The 27,138-nt window shown below is 42.3% G+C and overlaps 1 protein-coding gene across 1 annotated transcript; it reads left to right on the plus strand.

Moving 5' to 3' along the window:
• The first annotated feature begins 431 nt into the window (after positions 1-431).
• Positions 432-27,138, plus strand: GYG1 (glycogenin 1). Its single transcript, XM_030216689.1, has 7 exons — positions 432-543; positions 7,539-7,674; positions 11,784-11,958; positions 13,741-13,903; positions 20,330-20,456; positions 24,624-24,840; positions 26,541-27,138. The coding sequence occupies exons 1-7, from the start codon at positions 540-542 to the stop codon at positions 26,697-26,699; spliced, it is 981 nt and encodes a 326-aa protein (XP_030072549.1). The 5' UTR covers positions 432-539; the 3' UTR covers positions 26,700-27,138.

A 27,138-nucleotide genomic window follows, 5' to 3' on the forward strand; every position in this document is an offset into this window, starting at 1 on the left:
AAACCAAGCATTATTTTTTTTCCGCTGGCAAGTACTTTTCTACACAACGAGAATGTAATTTTACATAATGTTTATCCCAACGCCTAACCCTACAAGATTTAAAAAAAAAAAACGCCCTAGCATTTCATCACCCACCCATGCCCTCGGGGGCCCCCAGCACCTGTTCAGTCTCTTGACAACCACCGGCTGCTGAAAACCATTCTTCCGGGAAAGAAAGAACCTGTTCAGTGCTGATAATAAACTCAAGGATGGCCAGATAAATCACGCTGCTGGTCAGCTTCAAGCTATTGAATGAGCATGCATGAGCAAGGCCGGAGATAGCTATCCATCGTCCTCCCCTTTGTTGCAGTAGCAGCAGCATCAGCTGCGGTCGCAGACTGTGCAGCGCGAGACTCGCCGGGGCCTGCGTGCTCACGTGACCGCCGCCCATAAAAGCCATTTCCCAGCAGCGCTCGATCTACTCCCGAGGAAGCAGCATCTGCATAGCTGTAGCGGTGCTACGCCCATTAGTACTGACACCACGAAGCAGCACCACCACGATGGGTACGTGAGGGTAGGGGGAGTGGTGGTGGCGGCGTTGATCTTCGCTGGGCTTTGCTGCTGATGCTTAGCTTGATTGGACGACGTGCGCTAGTCTTCTGTCTTGCGGGCAGTATTGAGAGTGTAGAGGGTCTGTGTTAGGGGGCTACCTGAATTCCTGCAGCGCAGCAGTACCTGCTTGATAACCTTGTGTGAGTGAGTACTGCAGTGCTGAGGCAGGGGTTCGGAGTGGGGGGGGGTGGCCTGGCACGCTCTGGGACTCTGACTGATGCCATATGTATTGAATGGGTAACGTGGCCCAGTGTAAGCAGGGGGGGGGGGGGAGCTTGTCTGACATTCCTTCTCCCCGCCCCCCCCCCCCGTGAGGGGGGGGGGGGGGGACAGTGGGCGCCTTGAGCTGAGCTGCGTGAGATTGTGTACGGTCAGCCTCGGTCACAGCTTGCGCTATTGATGCTACTTGTAGTACGACCTATTTTTAGGGTTTGTGAGGCTGACAGCAGCTCTCAGTGGGGCTGTTCTTCCGTGACCTCACTGATGTTTCCAGCTCTGTACTTGACTGGAAGGTATAAAGTAGCCACTAACACTGCTGCTAATCATAGTTTGGTTTTTTTTTTCAGATGGGGGGGAGGAGGGGAAGACATATCTGGTGCTTAACTTCCCGGGGCTTTAGCTGGGCTTACTAATCAAGTAGGAAAGCGGCTTTTTTTTCTGGGTGTTTTTTTTTCCTAGCTGTCTTGGCCACAGGGCGCTATCTAGATTCACCTGTGGTTAAGGCCTTAAAAGGTAAAAGGTTGAGGCGTTATCTAAGAACGGTAACTATCAGCTTGCAGAGTCATCCCTCGAGAATGCCTAGCGCTTTTGTGAATGAAAAATACAAGTTTGCATTTACCTTTCGATGCAACAAAGTAACGTATCTAGATTTCAAAATGGACTTAAATCTCTCAGAGACTACATCTATCTAGCTGCTTTCCATGAGAAAAAGGATACCTGTTATGGTGTCCTAATCTCGACTTGCTTCTCGGTTTGTCAATATGATAAACTTCGGAATTGCTAGTCTGGTTTAGTGCATATCACTAAACCACTGGTTTAGAAACCTGATTAACATACTAGTGCCTTGGGGATATAAATAATATTTCACTTTAGAGCTTGAACTTTATAGTCCGCCTATAGTTTTAAGATTGGTGTATAGGAACTTCTTACATATTGTAGTTCAGTGCTTTCTAAGGATGTATCAAATGATTAATGATAAAACACAGTAAATGTAGTAATTTTCTTCCCCAGCATAGCCAAACCACAAAGGTGGTGGGTAACAGTAAGTTAGCATTGGACTCTTAAGTGTGCATTCCCACAGACCAGTCGGTTGAAGCTTATGTTATTAGGAAGGCCACACAGGGAAGTGGGACAGATCTGAATATAAAGAATCATTCAGACCCCTAGTGCCATTACTGAGCATAGGTAGAACAGGTCTCTTCTCTCATCCACAGTATAGTAACTGGCTGTGGCTGAGAACCAGGACTGGCTTAACCACTGGACCAGGTGAGGCTCGGATCAAGGGTGCCAAAATACTCTGGCATCCCTCTCCCCTCCTCCCAGTCTGGTCTCTCCCAGTCTCTTCTTGCACTGTGCCCTCACATCACTTTTACTCCATGATTAGTAAAGCTTCAGTCACTGGAAGCATCATGACAGGCTGCCTTTAGCCAGCCCCTGGGTCTTGGCTCTGCTGTGTCCCACCCACAAGAAATTGGATCAGAGAATGTAGGATATAGTAGAGGGAAGAAGCAGGGCTAGTTGAAGGCAGCCTGCCATGATGATGCTTCTGCTACTTCTGCCAGCACCCAGTGTAAACTCTACAGGACTGCAGGAGAGCAAGAGGTGAGGGAGCAGTGCCAGACCTATGAGGAGGAAGAGATGGTGTGGCAGAAGCAATGCAATTCCGGGGAGGGGGGGTGCTGCAGCCAAAACAAGTTGGCTCAGGGCACCAATCCCTTGAGCCAGCCCTGCTGAGAACACTGTTCTAGTGTATAGAGACCAGTTCTTGTTTAATGGGTTTGACTCTTGGTCTGCACTGCAAGTAGACAAGCTTAATGGTATCCCTTTCCTGGAGGATATGGCGTACTAAAGAGGTAGGCACCTTATACCATCATAGTATGCAGAAATGCAGTGTACCTCACAAATTATGTGAACATCAGATTAACATGAGAAGCAGCACAGCCTGTGGATTAACATGTTTCATGTGTCCTACTTGGCTGTAGACACCTTACCCTGTGAAGTGCAGGCTTTGCATGTGGGAGTTTACAATATACTCTTAAAGCTTGGGGGGGGGGGGGGGGCACCTGTTCTTCTGAAGGCAGGAATGGACACTCTTCTAACTGTAGCTTGGGGGTGGCCCTGAGTCCATCAGGTGCTTCATTGAGGAAATGGCTGGGAACGATGTAGTGGGGTAGCTACACCCATCAAGCCCTTGACTGATCATGGCAAGGTTCTGATTTTGAAGGTCACTGCTGTGAGGGAGGGGAGTTATGATTGATAACGGTGTCCTATGTACAGCCTGATGGGGAAGAGGAACAACTCTACAACCTGGGGTTCCCTGAGATATGCAGTAGGAGTCTCTATTATCTAATAGCACCTGATGCCCAGGCTCTTTGTGTGCCAATACTTAACACACCTTGCATTGTAAGCTAGCCATACCTACATGCAGGTGCCTCGATCATAGAACTAGGTTATTTGAAGGAAGTATTCAGGCTTTTGGATGTCTAGGTCAAATTTAGCAAAACTTGATTTAAGCTTGCAATTAGGCTACCTAGTATGGGAGGAGGGAATCAATTTCTATAAGTTCTCAATCTAGCAGTGTTGGCCTAAACAAACAGGAAGGCTGGAATGTCAAAGCCCACTAAACCTGGGCCATGAATTAGTTGCCGTAACTTGTCTCAATGGCAATCCAAGGAAATAAAAATATGTACAACATGGCTGGCACAGTAGGCTGGAAAACTAGGTCCAGTTTCCACTGACTCCTTGTGACTCTAGGCTAGTCACTTGCACACCTGCCCCCAAGTACAAAAACTTAAGATTGTGAGCCCACTTGGGACAGAGTACCTGCATATAGTGGTAAACTGCCTCAGTTGTACAACTATCAAATAACGTGTGACAGGTGTGCTTTCCACATTGCCCAAATATAGGTGACCATTCTCCTGTGGTAATGTTTAAAGCACTTGAATTTTTAACGGGTGCAGAAGCAGGATACAAGCCATTAAGGATTCCAAACTGGAATTCTGTGCTTTATGCTAGTTCCTATTTAAATACTATTACTACTTAACATTTCTAAAGCGCTACCAGGGTTACATACAATTTAGTTTTAGGTGGATCATGTTTTTTTTAATGGCACATCTGTTGCTGGCATCCTTCCTTTCTAAGAGGCCAACAAATTGTGCATGTCATACTATACATATAGTTCCCACAACCTAGCTAATTGTTAAAAAGGTTTCCAAGAGATTTTTGCTATAAAAACTTCCTATATAATAATTCTCACCTTCAACGTTCTGACTTGCTGCCTGGGACTGTGGCTCATTCTGAGTTGGTCTGCTAGGCTCCATAGATCAGGCTGACATCACCATAGCCATTATGTCAACTTCAGAACCCGGGGGGGGGGGGGGGGGGAACATGCCTCACAGCTGATCCATGTCCAGAGGGTCGCTGGCCATGGGTGGCTGGAGGGGGGCAGGGGAGAGAGGAGGTTTGCTGGACATGGGTGGCTGCAGGGGGAGAGGAGGGTCGCTGGACATGGGTGGCTGCAGGGGAGCCGAGGAGAACCTTGCTAGCACCCGTTTCATTTTTGTCAAACGGGCCTTTTTTTATTTACTAGTCTTTACATAAAGAACACACAGTAAAAGATCATGTATTCTGACTCTACACAGTACAGTATACTTGGTGCTTTTTTTTCTGGCAAAAAAGGTGCCGGTACTCAAATGCCAGGCCACCCTTCAGGGGTGGGTGATCACTGAGGGACCCACCCTGCAATAGCCAGGCCCCCTGCAACCAGTCACAGAATCTATGACAAGGCAAAATTGGTGTGTAGAGCCTGAGCTGTTTCATTAAAACTTGGGCTTCATGGGTCAATTTTAGCACACAATGGAAAAGGTGCCGCTACTCAGTACCCCCTCAAAAAAAGCCCTGAGTATACTCATCCAGTACTTTCTATATGCCATGTCAACTTCTAAAAGAGTCCTATTTTCCACTATCACCCCCTCAGTGTAAAAATAACCAAATGCCACCAGTAGAGCTCTGATGCTTATTCCTTCTGTTACTACTGACCACCCTGATTTTATCATAGACTATTTTGTTTCTGGGGGCAGAAGGTGAATCAAACCTTAACTTCCAAATGATTTATATACATATATACACACATACTTCTGGACTTAAATTGTATAGGAAGCTATTCTCCCTTCTCACAATAGGGTTGCAACAATGCACATTGAAATAGCATATGTGACAGTCTCAATGTCCACACTGAAATACCACCACAAATTATCTATCCCAGGCTGCATCTTGGTTTTAGATGGTGTGAATATGCTCTAAACTAAAAAAAAAAAAAAATTCTACAGTTTTGTGAACTTTCCTGTTGCTTTTCTTCAATAGGGGCTATAGGTAAATGGTTATTTCTCTTTGGTTTAATTCTGTATTTACCTCTTGTTATAATTTTCAGTGTAAGCTACAGTACAAGATGCACGATCTTGTGTAAAACACCATTGCCTCATTCTGTGAAATGTATTGGCAGTATCCCCTGTTGGACAAGAAATTTAGTTATGTGAAACATTAGAAAAGTTTGCAATGCACAGGGATTGCATGGTAGCCTAAACACCCTCTTTGGATCCTGTTACAAGTTTTGCATTGATTATATTAGAATATACAATTGAGGTTTATTGCATGTTCAGAACCTGGCAGTGATAGCATAGATACTTGAGCAAACTTCCACTTTCCCTATACTGGACACTTAATGATTTGGTTGTAATAATGCAGTTGTCAACTTTTCTTCAGTCAGATGACACTAGCCATTAGCCTGTCTTGGACCTTCAGTTGACGTCTTAAGGTATTTGCTGATAAGTGCTAGGAATTAAATATAGCTGGATATGCAGCCTAAAGTTTAGGCTCTACTTAGTTTCTTGAATTCTAAATCAGGAGAGCAAATTCTCTCAACAGGTCACGTTTGATTCCATGTCCTGGAGGACTGGGCCACTTATTGCTTAAAGAAACTTTCTCTTAAAAACCTAGAGGAAAGGCTTTAGCTTACTGTTCTGCTCCAGTTCCTATAGATGTATTATGCAATGAGACAAGACACTTGGCCCAATAAACTGTGTGAATTAAACTGCTAGTACTACTCTTGATCCTGTAGGATCACAAAGCTTCAGTGTTACTTGTAAACTGCTCTGCAAGAGGCAGTATAGTAAGCTCTGAAACTAGGCTTTAGTGGCTACATTATTAGAATACTGATGTGAGTCCCTGGGTGTGCATGAAGCACTCTTCTAGAGTAGAAATTAATGATTATAGTTTTAGGGCAGCAGCAATAATTCTGTGCACAATCATCAATATATATAAATGGCGAGTGTCGTACTCGCAAATGCGCAGTAGAGACCCTCTCTGCTCCGCCCCCGCGTCAATACGTGATGATGAGAGCGGAACAGAGAGGGTCTCTACTGTGCATTTGCAAGGGACACCGCTGACATGTCGCTAACGCTCCCCCCACCCGGAGTCGCCGCCGCCACCACCCACCTTCCACCCGGTCGGGCCCTCGATCCGCTATTGAAACAGCGAGGGCACGCAGCACACAGCTCTACTGCTGAGCTGCCGTCTGCCTTCCTTCTTCTTCTCTGCCTGTGTCCCGCTCTCGATGACGTTACGTCACACGAGGGCGGGACACAGGCAGAGAACAAGGAAGGCCACGGCAGCTCAGCAGTAGAGCTGTGTGCTGCGTGCCCTTTTCATTTTTAATAGCGGAGCGAGGGCCCGACCGGGTGGAAGGTGGGTGGCGACGGCTCCGGGGGGGGGGCAAACTCGGAGGGGGAGCAGCAGCGGCGAATTCGGCGGCAGGGTGGGGGGCATTTCAACCCCCCCTCCTATACTAGCCCGTTTTTACGGGCTGAACGGCTAGTAAGCCATAAAAGCAACAAGACTATTGGTATAATCACTTGGTGCCTTGAATTTCTAGACGGGGCCAAAAAAGGTTATTGTACTAATCTCTGCCCCCCCCCCCCCCAAAAAAAAAAAAAAAGATTGAAGAACATGATCACACCACCCCAACCAGAACAATATTACATACTTGGGCTTATACTTGAGGACAACTTCCAAAAGCAACCCAGGCACATCTCCTCCACAGATGGATGGGGTCACAGCACAAGCCTTTGTTTGAACCACAGCAGGTTGCTGTTGGTGGTAGGCAACCTGTTAGATGTCAACAAGTTGGCATACTCTTCCCCCCCCCCCCCCCCCCCCCCCCCCCCCCCCACACCCCTGTAGTTGCTACTGTACTTTTGAAAGTATTGAACTAGTTCTCTTAAACATAAGCTGTGTGGGGTCCCTTTTGACACTTCAAAATCTGCCAGGTATCGCCAGCCAGGATGAATGTGAATGCTGCCATTATGCCCAAAAGTCTAGCAGAAGTGCAAAAACTTAATGAAAACTGCTTTTCCTCAATTCTAACACATTTCCTTTGACATTGGCAAGGCAACACAGCATTTCCTACAGACTTATGAAATAGGCTTCCCTGAAACGTAACACACTGGCTTTTGAAAGTTCTTTAACTGAAAGGAGTAACAGCTTTTGAGGAAGCTTTTTGCACAAGGTGAAAAACTGATTTTCTGACTTGTAAAGCATCAAATGACAAGGCTCCTCCTGTAATGTTGGTCAATTGCAACTTCTCGGTTCATAGACGTGGGCATTGGAGGGAAGTAAGGCACTGTACTTAAACAGTTTGCTAACTGTAGACTAACAATGTGCTTTTGTTTCAGACCAAGCTTTTGTCACACTTGCAACAAATGATTCCTATGTGAAAGGAGCACTAGTGTTGGGCACATCTCTGCGACGTTACAATACAACAAAGCAGCTGGTGGCACTTATAACACCTCGGGTCTCGGACTCTATGAAGTAAGGCATTTAATTTCTAAAGCGTATGCAATGCCACAACTTGTAGCTAGTGACGTATCAATACCTGAAACTGCAAGTGCTGTAGATCACTAACAAGTGACGAGTACATTTATGCACAGAACTTATGGTTAAACAAGTTCACTTTCCAATGGTCTGGTCCTGGCTCTATAATGTGATAAAAAAAATTGCATTAACATGCACTGTATAATGTCTAAGGAAATGTGCTCAGAACATAAGAACTACATTCTTATTCTTGGGTACAAATAGTTTATTTACAATATAGGTAATGCAATAATTTTAGAAGGCAGTTGGGGATTTTAGAGGTTCAGATATTTCTGCTGCTGGTTGGAGTGGTGAAGGAGGTCCTCTCTGTAGCTGGATGGCAGACCCTTTGCTGGGGAAAAGTCTATGTACAGAGTTGTTGAGGAATGGAACCTGGAGAAAGTCTTAGACATAAGTCCAGTGAGGTCCAGAGAGGCAGAGACTTTATTCATGTTGGGCCATAGGCTAAAGTCAGGTGGACTGTAAACTTGGATAGGTGAAACTGGTTCTCTCAGGGTTTTGGGAAAACATAAAAACGTTAGCTGGTCACATGTTTTCCTGGCTGACCAACTACTGTGGCATACACCCCAGAAGGTACTTGACAGGATGTCATCTATATCTAGTTTCAGGTAGATGGCCAGTCTTTCATTAAATCCAGCCTCTTGGATTGCTATCAATATGTTGACCCTGAATGGTGGTGAACTTCCAGAATCCACCCAGCCAGTTCTATTCAGGCTTTCAGTGCTATGATGGAGGTCTGATCAGGTTTGTCTTCCAGCAAAAGCAATCGTATGTTACATATCTAAGCTGACACCCCAGGCAAGGGGCATCAATGGCATGCTGCTGGCTTACTAAGAACCAATTTGATTGGGATTTAATAGCTGATTCAGGGCGATATAGAACAGATACAGTTTAACAAGTTATTTCATTAACGGTAGTAAAATTACCAAATATAAGCAATAATTGAGGTAAACTTGGAAAGTAATCACCACAGCACTCAATTCCCTAGTCTTCCTCAGACCAACCCCATCCTGTCCCTATACCCCTGAATTATTTTCCCAGTTGTCGCCTTTCATTCTGGAGAGAGTTCTGTTTTGACACTAAGGCTCTTGACTGAACCATGTGGTTTCAAATTCCTGCTTCATGCACAGAACAGTACAGATCACTTTTTGCAGCATTTTTTTCCCCGCATTTTTGTTTTCCAGATAGCATGTATTAAGGTGCACAGTCACAACACATGGGTTTGTATGTAGCTTAAACTAGCTGAAAGACTTGCCCCTTACTGTCTCTGAAGAGCTATGTAGTACTGTTCTCTAAGCTGAGCAGAAGTCCTCTGTTTTGCTGCCAATTGGGGGGGGGGGGGGGTGCGTCATTATTTTCTTATTGGGACAGGTAGGTTTCCTGGAGTCTTGAGTTTGCCTGTCCCTTATAGAAAATGTAGTAACGAAACGCCCCCTACTGGCTGGACTGTAGATGGAAGACCCCTTCTCCACTTAGAGGGAACAGTGGTATGTAGTGGCCCAGGCCTTTCAAGCTTACAACAGCTGTGGTACCACTGCACTGAGGCTTGTAAGCCTCATATGACTTGTCAGTTGAGATGACACTTCCCAACAAACCTAATCCTTGCTTTCAAGCCTTTTCATAAAGCTGTTTGTACATATCCTAGGTTGATAGTACCATATCTACAATAATGGAACACTACATTGCTACTCAATGTAGCTACTAGGGTAGTGTATCAATCTAGATACCACTTAACATTGTTTAGGACTGTTCTGTGTTAATGTTCAGGTCCTAGATATTCTCCTACACTGACTTATCTTCTAAGGTGCTCATCCACCTGTGGGGGAAGTGCCCACTTGCCACTGTTGCAGTGTCCTTACAAACTGCCAAAACCTAGGTCAGTTTTAGTAAATTTACTAGACATACTAATGACATAAAAGGTCTGAATAGTTAATTTGGCTAAGCTGTAATAGATGGATCATATTAAGCAGAAAGCCTTGGATGCTTGCTAGTTCAAGATCTGAGAAGCAGTAGCATAGCCACAGGCCCGCCTATTTCCAGCAATGGCATAGCAGCAATGTAGTTGGTGGGGATCCCCAAGCCCCACCAGCTGAAGACTCCCAGCATTTTTCCCTCCAGGAGATTGGTGTCGAGGGCCCTCTCCCAACCACCTGGCACCTTTAAATCATTCAGGTTTTTTTTTACTGGCTGCAAGCAGCAACACACTTGTGAGAGAAGGCTTCTCTGACAACTTCCTGTTTGTGGAACCAGGAAATTGCATCAGAAGGAAGGTTTGGAGCTGGAGGGAGCAAGGGGAATGAGTTGCTGCTGGCAAAGACTTAAAGAAGGTACTGAGGAGTGAGATCAGGGAGTAGTTGTGACCCCCCCCCCCCCCAATTGCCTGGGGGGGGGGGAAGGAGGGAGCTGGGCAAATAGGATTGTCATGCCCACCCAAAATTGGGTGTCCGGCTATGTCCCAGCAGAGAAGTCAGGCTGTTTAGTTGACACTTTTGGCAAATGTGTAATTTCTGCAGTACCAGCTCCACTAGTCCTGACAATGACTGCATAACATTCAAGTGATTAAACCCCCTGGGGAGGAGGTAGGAAATTTCCGCTCTTAAGTTGAGGTGACACCAACACAATGGCTAGGAAGTTGCCTAATCCTGTAATGGTCAGGAGGTCACTGTGGTAACTTAGGATTTATTTACCACCTTTTTGAAGGAATTCACTCAAGGCAGTGTACAGCAAAAATAACTTAAACATAAGCAACAGATAATTACAACAGTAAAAATATTCAAACAATACATATGGTATAGTATGCTACTTTATAATGTCTTTTCCAGGGCTATGGAATTGGCAGCAATTTTGGGTGGAGTCAGAGTTGGTAATGTACAAGCTCCAGTTTCGAAATAAACATTACAAATCCAGACCAAAAAAAAAACTAAAGCCTAAATATCAGTAGGAATCGGAGTTGAAGCTGGAGTTGGACACTGTAAGTGCACCTCTTTGCAAGAATCTTCCCCCCATCATAGATTTTCAGCTTGCAGCCTTCTTTGTAGGAAGACAAGTTCCTTATTGAAAGGAAAATTACTTTGTCCTATTGACAGGAGGATAGTTAATGAGACGACTTAATCCTTTTCTGAAAAACAAATTTTTGACAACCATAACTTTAATATGGTTTACTACTGAAAAAAAAGCAATATATAGTACCACTAAACATCAAGGCAGTACAGGGTTAGATATTCAGTCTCGGAGGAGACCAACTTCTCATTCCCAATTTGGGTTCCTAGCCTATATGTTTAGGGCAGTGCTTCCTATTCCCCCAGTCAGACAGGACCTTGTATACTGAAACGCCAGTATTTCTTGGGTTTCCAGCCTCCACAGGATAAAGCGGTGCGGTACAGGTTTGGAATTGAGCACAAAAGGCACAAGTGTCTGAAAAAGCCAACAACAATGTCCAAGGTGACTATTTTCCAATAGTATAAGTATAATGCTAATAGGTTCAACAGTCTTTATCAGGTGTTTCTTAAAAAAAAAATTAAATATACATAACTTGTTTACATAATACCAACCAGATACCTGAAATAGGAATGACAAATTCTCATTCCTGACTTGAGCACACTCCCAAGTAAAATGACTAAATATAATAAACATATCTTCCAAATAGCAGGAAAGTCAGAGATAAAAATCAGATGAGACAAATTATAACTTGCATCTCGTATGCAATAATTCAGAGCTTTGTGACTCCTAAAGTATTTACTAGTGACATTAAATTTCTAATCTCAAGTGTTGGGGGTCTGTCAGCACTGTACTACTGGAAAATAAATTTGGTCAATGTGGACATTGTAGTTGGCCTTTTCCACTCTTTATGGTACAGGCCCAACCCCCACAGGAGGGGGCTGGGTTTTTTTTTTTTTTTTTGCAGGTCTCATGCTGACTGCTACTGATAGACACCTCGGCGGTCTGGATGGAAGCTGCCCTGTCTAACTCCAATATTGGGTCCCAACACACTTTTGTCAACAGTATGACAATCTGATCTACACTTTTTTTTTTAAATACTATTCTAGAAAAGTACTCGTCAAAGTTTATGATGAAGTCAAAGAAATGGATGTCTTGGACAGTGGGGATTCAGCACACCTTGCTTTGATGCAGAGACCTGAGCTGGGAATTACACTAACAAAGCTCCATTGCTGGACTCTTACTCAGTATTCCAAATGTGTCTTCATGGATGCTGATACAATGGTAAGGAAGCTTGCCTCTTTCTAGGCTCTGGATCAAGAGTCTGGGACTAAGCTACAAACTTGAAACATGACCTTTCTATATAATTCAAATGCCAAGAACTGCATCTTGTTTCCACCTGCTCAGACTTCTGATGAGTACCTGGAGCATTTTATTTAATGTAACTTTAATGTAATGTCTCCCCTCAGTAGCAGACTGGAATCTGCAGTTGCAAAGCATTCATATATGCAGATGTCGCTACCCTTTCAGTAAACACACTTCTGAAATCTTACACCAAATAAAACTAGGCCTTGACCTCATAGAATCTGGGGCATCTGAATTGAAACTCGACAGGGACAAAATTACACTTCTAAGTCATTATTTAACCCATACAATTCCACTTCCTTGATATTGATAGCTCACATTTGAATGAACATATGTCCCAGGTCATTTCAAATCATTCACAACCCTCTGGAAGCTTAAGCGCATCAGGCCCAACTAATCTGGAATCCTTAGACAACTGGTTCAATCTCTGGTTCTTGATTGGATTACTGTAATGCTATATACTTGGGTTGTAAGGAGAAGGTGCTAAAGACTCAATTGTACAAAAAACATCTGCTTGATAAAATACCTGTTTTCAGCAAGCCACTATTAAGATATTGGCTCCCCATTAAAGCCAGGATCTCATTCAAGCCATGTACCTTTATATTCCCAATATTATATGGACTGGCTCCCAATATCTTCATAGCCTTCCTTGGAGCCAGAGACCCTCTCGTACGTCATCCACCAAACTTTTTAAAAATGTGGTTATATAAATTGGTACTTTCTGCTGATCTCACCTTGCCTATGTACTCTCAATCTATTAGATTATCCGAACTACTTTTAGCGATCTTCAGAATTGTAGCTACTTGCCATACTGGAAATTGGTAACTTAACTTCACAAATTTATTCGACTTTATATGGTTCCAAATATAACAGTTGATAAACTTTTTTTTTTTTTTTTTAATATATTGTGAATATATCACTATGTACACTATTTGTAGCTTGCTAATCTATTGGCCACTTCCTCATACTAACTTATTCCTGAAATTCAAACTCTGTAAGCTTGTTTTCAGGATAATGTGGGATAGGTCATAAAATAGCTAGTACACCAAGCAGGGGAAACGTGTCCTAAGTTGGAAATGGATTTTAGGGATAAGTCAAAATTTGTAAGATAATTTGAACAGCTTGACATTAAACTTGCATGTCAGCATTCCAAACATGTCGCTAGTCCTTTTCATTTGGTCAAGCTTTTGACTTGCCTTGTTTTCAGGATTGGAATCAAACTAGCATAACAGCTTCAAATGCTTGATCAGCACATAAGGTGTTAAAATACCTCTGCAGAATGACTAGTACTTGTCTACAGGCTTGCTACAAATTCACAAAGCCTACATTGCTTGGCTCATTTTAAAGGGATTACCTCTTAGCCATCAATCTAAGGCCACAGGATAAAATGAAATGTCAACTTATGTAGAAAGGCCTGAGTGCAGTTGACTCAAAGTAGTAGCTGGCAACATGCAAGTCTGAAAACGCCAGTGCTAATTTAGGTTCTGGTAAATCCTAAGCTGCCTGTCCTATGTATGTATGCAATATACATAGATATTGCTACACTCAAACTGAAGCTTCCTGTTGAACTTCCTCAAACTTTATATTTAGAGCCCTCAATATTCATTTAAGTGCTTTAAGATAATCTGTTTGAATGTGGTATCCTGATTGGAACTCAATGACTTCACTCGCTGTCTTTTTTTTTTTTTTTTTTTTTATCAGGTTCTATCAAATATTGATGAGCTTTTTCAAAGAGAAGAGCTGTCTGCAGCACCAGATCCAGGCTGGCCTGACTGCTTCAATTCAGGAGTGTTTGTGTATCGGCCTTCTATTGACACGTACAATAGACTGTTGCAGTTTGCTACAGAAAATGGCAGCTTTGATGGTGGGTATAACATGTGGATTTCTGACAACCTTAGATTCTCAAATTACAATCTAAATCAACAAGGCAAAGGGACCTCAAGTGACTACCTTATGCAATAATATTAAAAGGAATACCTCTGACCCATATTTTTACCACTTCAAATGGTATCTGTCCAGTCATGAGTCTAAAAATCCATCTTTAAAGCAATGTGAGCATGAAGTATATACTGTATAGAACCCATCACCTGAAGCAAAGTTAAACAGGCTGCCACTGGGCATTTTAGGATAAGTTTTTGCAATTGGACTGTAAGAGGTTTGCTAGGTGCAGTCCATATTTTAAAGGGACACTGCATCATGTCAATTGCTGACCTGAAAATTCTATTGGGAAAGTAAAATGGGTTTCTGGTCCTGTTCTTTTTCAAAGTTAGGACAAGGTTACTTATCACTTGAGGTCACTTGCTGATTTTAGCTACTGACTTTCAAGGCAGTTTATTTGAAGCATTCTCAAACTTGGCTTTTGGATTGCAAGACCACTTGCAAAATTAGATATAAATACTAGTAAAGAAGGCCCGTTTCTGACACAAATGAAACGGGCGCTAGCAAGGTTTTCCTGTGTGTGGATGTGTGCTGCAGGCCCTCCCCTTCGTTATTGCTGCCTGTTAAGTTTGTACCTGCTTCTGCTGCGCCGCCAAGAGTGAAGGGGAGCACGGTTGGACGCCGCTTCAGAGTGCCTTTGGTTTCATTTCAGCTGTTCCTGTGGTCACCACCCTTCTGGAAACAGGAAATGAGGGCGGGACCAGAGGCAGCTGAAATTGCAGCCTGAAGCAGTTCAGCTGTCAGTCGCAATCGTGGGCTGAAGCTAGAGTGCTGTAGCGGCTAACGTGTTCCATGCTCCTGCGGTCACAAATCTCAGCCCTGTCTTGTTTGGTTTGGTTGCGCGCCTCCTGGCTTGGAATTGTAGTATCTCCTGACATCAGGCACGCAGGGTTCTACTGTGGGAGTGACATCAGGAGATGGTTACGAACACAGCCAGAGACATTGGAACGTTGGAAGAGCAAATTATTATATTAGATATGTATTACCTGAGCTGCATGAAACATGGTGGTTAATATGTAACCACGGACAGCAAGGGCTGGATATCCTATAACTATACCTCAGGCCATTAGTTGACTTTCTACCAATAAATAGCCAAGTGCCCAATTTGGGTGGAGGTTCTGAACAGTAACAGGTTGATGCTTCATTAATGCATGATTTTGACTTCTGCTCAAGTCTTTGGTACTTAGCCTTAGCCTTTAGGGCGCTTATCTGGATAGATGCTCTTAAACTGGTTCCTCTAGTTCACGTTCAAACTTTGAAAGTTTGCTCTCCATACAATAGAGTGACCATTTTGGGTATGCACACTGCATTAAATGTACTCTTACCTCGGATCTTCATGGTGTCTTCTGAACATGGCTGCTAAATAACTCAAATGGCAGAGTACATGTCACTTTAAAGCCTAAACATGAAACAGTTTATCAACTGACCTATGGTTGTCTAGAAGACACTGCGAAGTGAAGGTCGGCAACATTTTAATCCTCTTTGTATCAAGCCTTATTACAATTACTATTCCACATGAACCACAAGTTCTTAGAACTAATTAGTGAAACCTAATTCTGGTGACATACTTATTTGAGGTGCATTAGATCATGTGGACTCTGACTTAAAGTACTTAATTATCTTTGACTGTGTTTACCATCTTAAACAGTTTACAAACTAAGACTCGTATTTGGAAAAGCAAAATACAAAAGCGCCAAACCCTAAGAGAAAAGCTACATTTTTTCCATTAAAACAACGCATTGCGTTCAAAGTTTGCACCCTGGTCCACAGTTATACATGGGGAAGCCCCGACCTATATATCAGACATTATAGACCTACCAGCAAGGAACGCAAAAAGATCAGCACGCACATTCCTCAACCTACACTACCCCAACTGCAAAGGACTAAAATACAAATCCACATACGCAACCAGTTTCTCCTACATCTGCACGCAATTATGGAACATGTTACCAAAGGCCATAAAAACGCTTATGTTCGAAGGCTACTGAAAACTGAACTATTCAAGAAGGCATACCACAAACAACCATCCTAATTACTAAGTAATAAGACTTATGATCTAGACAGTACCGAACTCTTATCACTTGACTGATTAACCTCATTGCTATTAATGAACAAGCACATCACTTTAATCTCATGTTGAAGATCTCTGTAATTGATGACCTAACATATATTACACACCAACCTACTACCATAACATATTCTTATTTAAAACGTATGACCATACCTTAATGCAATACCCTTTAATCATTGTCAAATAGTCCAAGCTATCACACACTAACCTATTTGCAATATCATAATGTATTCTAATTACCATGTATGCATGCACCTTAATGCAATACCATTTGTAATTTTGTTAACCAGAAATGGCAATCGCCACTACGGCAAATGTAAGCCACATTGAGCCTGCAAATTGGTGGGAAAATGTGGGATACAAATGCTATAAATATCTCCACCAACAGTAACCCATTCCAGTACCTGGGTGTACCTACCTACTCCCCACCCCCCAAAAAAAAGTTGTAGCCTTTTTCCAAGGGCTTTAGCTATAGCCATAATCTGTGTGATCTGCAGTCAGGACAAGCTGTTTTAACCCAAAACATCACAACTTGATGGAGCCAATTTCTGTACCTTGTAGAGACTACAGCCTCTAAAGAGATCATGAATCTGAAAGGAGGTAGACTGGGGAAGAAGATACTCGATAGTAAATGCATGGTATAACCTAGTAAAGGTGGCACAGTGATGAAATGAGGAAGATCCCTCTTAAAAGGAGTGATAGCAGGCTGAGAACCAGAGAAACCTGGTTCAATCCACTGTAGTTCCCTGTATGATCTTGGGTGAAGTCAGTTTTAACCTGAGGCAATGGAGGTTAATACTCCCTAGGGAACTTATAGTAGATGGCAGATAAGTACATAAGTAATGCCACACTGGGAAAAGACCAAGGGTCCATCAAGCCCAGCATCCTGTCCACGACAGCGGCCAATCCAGGCCAAGGGCACCTGGCAAGCTTCCCAAATGTACAAACATTCTATACATGTTCCTGGAATTGTGGATTTTTCCCCAGTCCATTTAGTAGCGGTTTATGGACTTGTCCTTTAGGAAACTGTCCAACCCCTTTTTAAACTCTGCTAAGCTAACCGCCTTCACCACTTTCTCCGGCAACGAATTCCAGAGTTTAATTATACGTTGGGTGAAACATTTTCTCAGATTTGTTTTAAATTTACTACACTGTAGTTTCATCGCATGCCCCCTAGTCCTAGTATTACATCCAGTCTGCCCAACAAGAAATTTCATTGCATATGGAATGTTTGTGTGTTTTTTGTTTTTTTTTTTTCATATGTATATCTGATCTTGATTTTGTCCTTGCAATTTTTTCATGGTATGGTCTGCCCAGCACTGTTCTAAATTGTCAAAGCCCCTGAAGCTCCACTGCAGCCCATCCAAATCTATTCAGCCACAATCGGAGCATAGACTGTAGAAGTCCTGCCTAGCACTGGATTGCTTCCCAATTAGGAGTGTGCTTCTTTGAATTCCTTCATTACCGTTTGCATCTCCACCTCCTATAGAAGGGCATTCCAGGTACTTGCCACCCTTTCAGTGAAAATACTCTGGAAAATATTCTGGAGTCTGCCTCCTTTCAACTTCAATTCAAGTCCTCTAGTTCCACCACCTTCCCATCTCTGGAAAATGTTTTGTCTGTGGACTTATACCTTTCAAATATTAGAACATCTGTATTGCACCAGTTTCCTTTCCTCCAGGGTATACATGTAGGTCAGCAAGTCTCTCGCACATCTTGCCATACAAACACCATACTGTTTGTTGCTTTTCTCTGAAAAACTATTTAAAACCCTTGGCAAAATATGGCCTCAAACTGAAACACACTACTCAAATGGGGTCTTGCCAACAACTTTTCTCATGGTCGCCTTGAGATCCTTGGACACAATAACCCCAAGTCCCTCTCCTGAGTCGGGCTTACCAATATCGCCCCTCTCCATCTGGTACATCTTTCCTATTCCAGTACTTGGAGATTCCCTCCAGGGTATCCACTCTATTGGTTATCTTCATCCACAAAAAGGCAAGCTCTTCCTTAACCCTTCAGCCCCAGCACATACACCTGAGGCACTCCACTTGTCCTTTTTTTCCTCTGAGCAGATTCATTTACCACCATCCTCTGTCACATGTTCTTTGGTCAAAGTCAAATCTTTTTTGCCGTATTTTCCTTTGCCGATCCTGCAACCTGTTGGCTTCTAGAAAGTTCACTAAATCCTTTCCTTCTGTAGCAACTCCATTATTCTACCACCAATGGGCTTACCAGCCTGTAGTTTTCCCACTTCTGCCATCAGCTCCAGTCCCCCACAGAACCTCTCCCATCTATTGAATAAATCCTTAGGTTGCGCCAGGACTTCTGAGCTCACTCAGTACCCTGGGATGAATTTTATCCAGCTTTATAGCTTTGTTCTGTTTCAGATTTTCAAGCTGTTTATAAACACTTTCTTCCATGAACAGTGGCAGCAGACCTGGAACTAGCTATGAACTGAATCCAAAATAACATTCCTTCCAGCCTATTGCATTGCCAAAGGCCCAGTTCTAAATGGAACTTAGCACTAGTTGTTATAGCAACAAGTTAAAAAGCAATTGGCCAATTTTCAGTCATGTAATTGCACAGAGTTGCAACCAGCAAGTTGAGCATGATCTATTACTCGGCAGCTCCTGATCAGTCTTTGCCACCACTATCTCAATAAGAATCTGCTCAGCAATATATGGGGAGCTACAGTATTTGATTTTAAGAGCCAAGTTGCTTGCTTACCAATAGTCCGCTTATATTGAAAGGCTTGTCTGTAGTGCTATAGTAAATCTCAGGCAGCTTTACCTGTGCAAGCTCTTTATGTAAGAGCTTACAGAAAGTGGAATATACCTTTTTTATTGTAGGTTAGGTAAGGCAGTTGCCCAGGTGATATGCAAATGAGGGAGACTGCAGCAAACTTCTGTAGCTTGCAGTTTCTAAATGGCTGTAATATCACTTACAGCAAACCCACACCTGGCAGATCAAGTTGGTACTGGCCAACATTTGTCCCCTTCCCCAGGACACTTTTTTAATGGGCATGTCACTCAGCTGATCTTGCTGTCTAGTTAAAACTTTTATACTGTGCCATACTTTCTGCCCCAACTCAGCTGGCAAATCTGGGGAGAACAGGCTTGTGTGACTTTGTTGCGGTTTAAGTCCTGAGTACTGGGCATCTGTTAGGTGGCTCTTGCCTTTGGATCAGGCCTTGAGTCGAGGCTACATAATGAACCCCAGATAACTTATAACTTGCTAGTATTAAATTATTTTGGTTAACTACTTCTAGTTGAAGTATTTGAACAAAAAGGGAAATACCACCAAAAAGGTGGAGGTACGCTAAAATCCTACGCAAGGAAGTGCACAAAGCCAACCTTTCCTACTCCTTGCTTTGTGAAGTATTTGAGAACACAGAGCAATTTACCATGATTCTTTTTTTGTTTCCAAAATCTAAAAGAAGGTAGCTAGTTTTCAATGAACTCAAGTGCTGCATCACTGGACAGGACACTGTAGTATCAGTACTGGCTTAACTTGTACCCTGTGCTGCAGCTTTATTGTGGGGAGACCATTAATATCTCAAAGGGGAAAGCCACTACTAACCCACTTTCCACAAAGCAAAGAAGGTTGCCTATTTAGATTTTGCTTGCTCCTTTCAGTTGCCAACTCTGGAAAGCAGTCTAAAATACAACTTGCATGTAGCTTCCATCAAATTGTATGGACACATCTAACATAATCCAGTGAATGTTGGTAATGACCATTGCCATTAAGATTACAGTACAGTCTCATCTGACCTTCACTGATCCAGCATATGCCCAGGTGACATCGTACAAACTTTCCATTTCTGAACCCAGGACCCTATTGTTACCACAGCACTGTTGTGAACCAGGGCACGGCTTTTTACTGCCTTTGTTTTTGCATTGTTTGAGGGGTTGCCATTGTCTTCCATAGTCCAACTTTTTCATTTCTGACAATAGGTTAGTCCTATTTAGGTCAGATAATTGAGACTTTACTATACCATGTACTACATCTAATGCAGTCCTAGAAGCTTCATATCAGTATCTACTACAGAGCCCTTCTTACAATGGGCACGGTTCTTATACACAGGTACTAACTTAATTTTTGATCTTAGGACATGGAGATCACGAGTATTGTGGTGGGAATGCATATGTGATCCCGCCCCACACTTTGCCTAATAGCTCTTGGCTTCATAACTTATCCTTAAGGATGTTTCTGTACAAATGATTGGCAGTCTTTCAACAATCTTTTTTTTTTTTGTTTGTTTTTTTTTGTTTCCTCCAGGTGGGGACCAAGGATTATTGAACAGCTTTTTCAGCAGTTGGGCAACAACAGATATCAACAAACACTTACCGTTTGTTTATAATCTCAGCAGTGTTTCTACATATTCCTATTTACCAGCATTTAAAGCGTAAGTACAAGTACAAAAACTACTGAAGTTTAATTCTGGAAGTAATTATCGAAATCATAATGTTACTATATCACGGGATCATTGGGTGCTCCAACTTCACTCTAAACAGTGAAGACTTGGGCCCCAAACTGTTGGGTGTCATCATTAAACAGCCATTTATGTCGGAAACAATTTGCAGGGTATGCATCACCAGTGACTTAAATTAGTTCTAGACTTGGACTAGCCTTGCATCGGAAACTTGAAATTGTTAACTTGTCCTTGGACATAGGCATTACAAAGTATTAATCAGTGTAACTATATAAACAATAGCTAAATCAGCCATTGTTCATCTCTATAAGTATCTCAAATTTCATTCAGGGTAACTTTGATGCTGCTAAACATGTATCCTAGCAACTGAGGACTAATTGGCTTGTAGTGGTTCCTTCCCTCCAAAAAAAAACAGTATATTTAGCCACATGGTTACAGCTTTTTAACAATGTAACTTTTTTAAAGTTTTTTTTTTTACACAGCAGTAACTCTTCAATTAAACTTAAGCTGCTTTAGATAACTTGCTAAACTGGGGCATGCAGACAGCAGGCATGGAAGCCTCATAGCTTATCTAGATTTTAAAACCACAAACATGGCGGCAGATATTGGCTCAATGTACCTGCACTTAGTATTTTAGGTTTCTAAAGTCAGACTTAACACAACAGCTGATCCGGAGAGCACTATACCAGTGCAGGGAGAGTAGACTACAGATTAGTCTCTATGCTAAGTGGTTCCTTTTATCATAAAGGGATTCTAATGTGGTTGGTGATCATTGCTTCCCATAGTGTTCTATAGTAAGCAGCTCATTCAGCTGCAATGCATGGAATTGGCAGGGCTGAGGTATCTCAATACCTTAGGCAAACATTCAACCATGCACCCCCCCCCCCCCCCCCCCCCATCCCGAGGAAGCTCGAGGCACTAGCCCTGTAGTCCGGCATCTCTCCCCACTCTTCCTTGATCCTGCTGCCCTAGCTTTTTTTTCCTGGACCTAGCCTAAAGTTGAAAAGTACTAGCATAAGCATTTCAAACACAATCCTGCCCTGCTGTATCTAGCCCCTTACAACTTGGCAATTCTACTGCCAATAGGAATGGCAAGTTCAAACAGTGCTTGAGTGATTTTTTTATGGTGCCTGTTACATAAGGCTGTACTGGGCCACAGCTGAAAGTGAACTCTGGCCTAAGAAAAATTGGGCGGCAGCAGTGATGAGGGAAGTTATCATCCTCTTCCCCCCCCCCCCCCCCCCCCCAAAAGCCCTACAGATGGGTAAGAAAATACTCAAAAGTGGCTGCTGTAGAACAATCCAACCTTAATCTCGTGTCTAAACACTGCAAACATTCATTCATGAAATATGGATTAACCCACAGCTGAATCCCTTAAGTTGAGACCATGCTTGTCTTTCTAACAAATCAAGATCCAAAGCAGCATTGAGGATGGCATTAACCACAATTTTTTCTACAGCTCTAATCTTTGCACAGCCAAGTACTGAAGATGGGCACAAAGTGTTGCAGCTTTGCTCCCACTTTAACATGAACTGGCTCATGTAGCTTCCAACTAGCATTTCTTAATGGGCTGAAGTTTAGTGAAGGATTTCTTCATGCATCCAGCTTTTCTTACGTACACAACTGTGGAACGCTTTACCCAAAACCATGAGATCTAACCATAACCATCTTAACTTCAGGAAACTACTGAAAACCAACTTGTTTAAGAAGGCCTACCCCATGACCCAAATTAATTTCTTACTTCCTGTGACACAGCAAAATATGGACTGTACTAGACTTCTATCACCACCCCCTCTTTATTTCTTTGTTGCTTACTACTATACTATGTATTTGTAGTATTGAACCGGAGCCTACCTCTACAGTATTGTGTAAGCCACATTGAGCCTGCAACTAAGTGGGGAAAATGTGGGATATAAACATATTAAATAATAGAAGGCACATCTACATGACTGCAAAGCAGTGAATAGACTTTCATCCATACCTTAAACCAGTAGTTCCCAAACCTGGTCTGGAGGCACCCCAGCCAGGCAGGTTCAGTATATCCACAATGAATATTCATGAGATTTTTAATAATGCACTGCCTCCACTATTGTGAATATTCATTGTGGATATACTGAACCTGACTGGCTGGGGTGCCACCAAGACTGGGAAACCACTAGCTTTTCAAAAGCAGCCTTGTTAATACTTGAATGGCTGCTATAATTTATACTATGTCCTCTAGTTCCTAGGGACTGAAACATCTGCTCATATCAGCAATTCAGTCTGGCTTCTGTTCAGATCTAGTCAGGTGATTGCAGAGCAGAGGCCCCTTAGTTGCGTATCTGGCTAAAATTAGATCTGTTCAAGCAATTTACTTGTATAAGTACCTTCATTTGAAACTGATCAGTAAGACTACTAGATGAGGATTATTTCCTACTTCTGACAAGACATAAAATTGAATATTCAAATCTAGATGCCCTTGCTTAGGCAAAAGCTGTCTTGTTGCTTGATTTCAGTCAGCATTTGACTAAGCAAATTTGATCACAAGCTAGCCTTTACTAAAATCAGGACAGCAACATTCCTGGCTGTAGGGCTTAACTTTCAATTTGCCCCTTTCACTGAATTTCTACCTTATGTTGTCGGACAGGAAACTAAGGGTGAAGTTAAATTATAGCAGCACATAGTTCCACCCAGGATCTGCTCTATGGAAGACTTAAGACCACTTAATAACAATCCTCCTGATTTTACTGCGAATATAATCGGTACCTGCAATTACTGATGTTAGTCTAGGCCATCTTAGACTTAAGCTCAGTACACACTACTGTACCCTACTGACCCTGTTGCATGTAAACACTTAAATGCACCTATCCTGTTGTATAAGCACTCAAATGCACTTTGGCCAGATTTTAATATCTGCACCCAAGACCAAGCTTAAGCAATATTTAGAGCCATGGTTCTCCAAAATGGGAGACTTGGTGTGCACTTCCAAAAGCTGACTTGGAGCCTTAAAGCTAGCCAAAACTTCAAGGGTATAGTAATAGGCTTTTTGTGGTCATTGCAATCCAGACAAGATGCCACTTGAAAAAACACCAACTAACTTTGGTGCAAACTATTGGCTGTTTAGCTTGCATTTTACTTTTTTATACTTTGTATAAAATTCTTAAATGGAATCTTGTGCTCCTTCTCTACTACTTGTGGCAGCTGCTTGTGCTCTGGTGGTCATCATTCTACTGTAGACTGACAATACATAATTGCAATTGAAACTACAATGGTACATTCAACATAAACTGTCAAGTTATTTGAGACCAACTGGCAAATCATATACACTGGCATGTCTGTTTGCACACTTATTCATTTGCATCAGCTCATTCAAAGACTCAACAGCACTACCCATTTATTACAACCAGGCAGAATTAAAACCTAGTGGATGGTAAAATTAGTGCATAGAAGTAGTGAAAATCTGATGGCCTTTGACTCTCAGGCCAAACTGCAGTCCTTCAGTAAACAGCCAGCAGATGTCATAAAGGCACCACCTCCTGCACAGGCTTGTCAAACTAGAACAGGGGTTCTCAACTAGTTGGGACAGCTAACCATTGAGCTTTCAGGAGACCCTCATTCAATGAATATGCATGAGATACTTGCATGTCCTGTCTCCATTGTATGCAGATATCCTGCATATTCATTGAGTATCTGAACTTGAGTGGGTTGAACTCCTACTAATTGTATAGTAGGCCAGGACCCATGAACTTTCAGAGGGAGAAGGGATGAGGTTGGAAGATGCTACTGTATCAGTTATTTGATTAGCATTAGTTGTGCTTAAGACTGCTTAAAACAGGTAAGCAGGTCATTCTAGACTTGCTAGGTTTTATAACAACTTTGAGTTGATTTTGAATCTGTCTGATCCAGTTCTGCTACCTCAAAGTTTTTGAGGTAGCATGAACCAGAGTATTAAAACATCCTAAAATTTGTCACCTACTAAAGTCTTACAAGATATAGGTAGGAATATCTTTCTCTGCTTACATCCAAATCTTGACATTTCTAGCTACGTTCTGATAGCTCGTAAGCTGTGCTGCCAACTACACTTCAATTGAGAGCCGTTGAATAGATTATAAGAAGCATAATTGAAAATGGTTCAAAATTATGCATTTTGCATTTTAACAGGTTTGGAGCAAATGCTAAAGTTATACACTTTCTGGGAAAAATCAAACCCTGGAACTTCTCTTTTGACCCAAAAACAAAAAGTGTAAGTGGGATGCATGATCCAGCTGTGCTCCACCCAGAGTTCCTCCAGTTGTGGTGGGAGACCTTTAGTACCAGAATCCTGCCACTGTTAACAGAACATGGAGTTATTAAAGATGCATCTTCAGGCTTAAAAGCGGTATGTATTCCTTTAAGCTCCTAGCTCGCTCACTGTTTATACTGTAGAAGTTGATGTAGGACTACAGAATAACTTTTTCCAACCAAAAGTGCTGACCACCTACAAATGCAGGCATTGGGGCAGTTCTGGGATGACTTAAATCTGCTTTACTGGCAGCCACAAGAGACTTTTAATTGGTCAGCTGGCCATGTCAGAGGCAAGCTAGAAGGCACAAACATTAGGCTTGGTGCAAATGCTCCCAACCTATTAGTGTCTTTCAAGAACTAGATCACAAAATGTGACTTTCTAAAATAGGAAATACCTTTTGCTGCCAGCTGAAAGTTTTTGTATATGTTCAGTCCCCATGGCAGTTAGTGGTGCCACTTTTGAGCTAGGCCTGCATGAACATTGCTGCTTAACTAATACATTTACTACTAGAAACAACTCAACTGGGTTTTGAAGAGTTAAACCAATTGATGTAGAAGTCTTGCATTTAATCAAACTACCAGCATAAACAAGCTTTTTGACATGTTTAGTGAGTCATTCCATTAAGCAGCTGCATGCACCTGGGAAGCCCAAGGGAGGGGTGGGGGGGGGGAGAAGCTTACCAAGAGTTTCTACTAGAGAATGGCACGGGGACAATGTTTGTCCCCATGGGCTGTCATTTACAGAAGCCTCAATCATCTTTTAAAAGTATAAAAAGGGATAATGTTTAACTTGTGTATAAATTACAAATAGAAAACAGTGAGCAGCTATAATAACCCTCTCACCACCACCCACTACCCTTCCAACCCTAACAATAGCTGATTTCTACTACCCCAAGAAATCCTAATTCACCCTGTTAAAATGTCCAAGGGTACAAAATACAACCTGTTTTTTGTATGCCCTAGAGGAGAGAAATATGCCCTATGAAGCACTTAATCTGTGGATGAATAAAAAGTCATCAACAGTCTTAGGATTCAGTCTAGGTCTCCTGTCTTCCAGTCCTTCCTGCAATAGATGTCTTAGAAAATGTGCTGGTAGGATATACAGGATCACCATGCAAATTTTGCTAGATATGGCCAGCATGTCTGCTTGTTTCCAAAAAATCAAATATCATTGTCTGCATCACTCAAACATTAACAGGCTTCAAAGTAGAAAATGATAGGACAAAGTTTGTCCCCATCCCCACAGTTACTGTAGGTCCCCGTGTCATTCTCTAGTTTCTACCTCTGTGAGCTTTATAGAAAGCTGCATGGGCATCAAACCCTACCTGTGAGCCAACTGCAATAATGCTCTGGCTATATATTTCAAGGTAACCTGTAGTATACAGAATGTTTGTTTATACTAGCTATCCTGGTGTTATTGCTCTAATACCTTTTTAGATAACTTTTTTACTGTGAAGTGTTAGCAAATAGTTCTGCCTTTCTAAGCCCAGTTTTCTTATTTCTTTATCTATTGAGCTACTCCTGTACAATTTACTTCTCTACTATTCACAGCTATCGGGCTTGGTCTATTCACTGGCTTTCTCTTGTGGCTTCTGTAGAGAGGTATGCAGAACTTAAAACATCTCTTCAATGTTCTGCTTTGTTTCCAGAACTCATCTTGGAAGGGAAGCTACATAGTTTAAATACCTGAACTTGTGGCTTTTTCAGTGCTTGCTATTCTGCATGGGGAAATGTTGCTTTTTAACATGTTAACTGTCTCAAATTGGCACTAAAATTTGTTTTTTATATATATAGGAGGAAATTGCAGAAGCAGTGTCCCAGTTGTCTATTGCAGCTCCAACTATATCTTCAGAAGAGCGCAAGGAAAGATGGGAACAGGGCCAGATTGATTACATGGGGGAAGATTCATTTGAAAACAACATCAAGAGAAGGCTTGACTCTTTCCTGAAGTAGGAACACTGGCTATTGGGAATAGCAACACAAGGACATGTTCAGAAGCATATATTGGCTTGACAATCCTGTCAGTTGGAAGTTGCACAATACTGCATGTGAGCAGAGTATGTACAGTTCAAAGCCAGTCTCATAGCATCATGTAGGTTAGGCCATACAACTGACTTTTATAGAAACTGGCTGTCACTTTAAAACGTTCAGTTGTGTTGATTCCACCTTTTTTATAAGGGTTCAAAATACATGGCATTCCTTGATCTCCATACTGAAGACCTAGATTGGATTGTCAGGATTAAGTTATTCTGCCTTCATGTAAAGGTAACTGCCTAGATATAGCAACAGTAAATACAAACTTAAGTTGTAGATGTATCCTATATGTCAGGATGCATTTTGTTAGCTTCCTTTCAATAAGGCTGGTGAATACAACTTAATTTGCACTGATACT

Source organism: Microcaecilia unicolor, chromosome 10 (genome assembly GCF_901765095.1).
Source record: "Microcaecilia unicolor chromosome 10, aMicUni1.1, whole genome shotgun sequence".
In the NCBI taxonomy this organism is placed as follows: domain Eukaryota; kingdom Metazoa; phylum Chordata; class Amphibia; order Gymnophiona; family Siphonopidae; genus Microcaecilia; species Microcaecilia unicolor.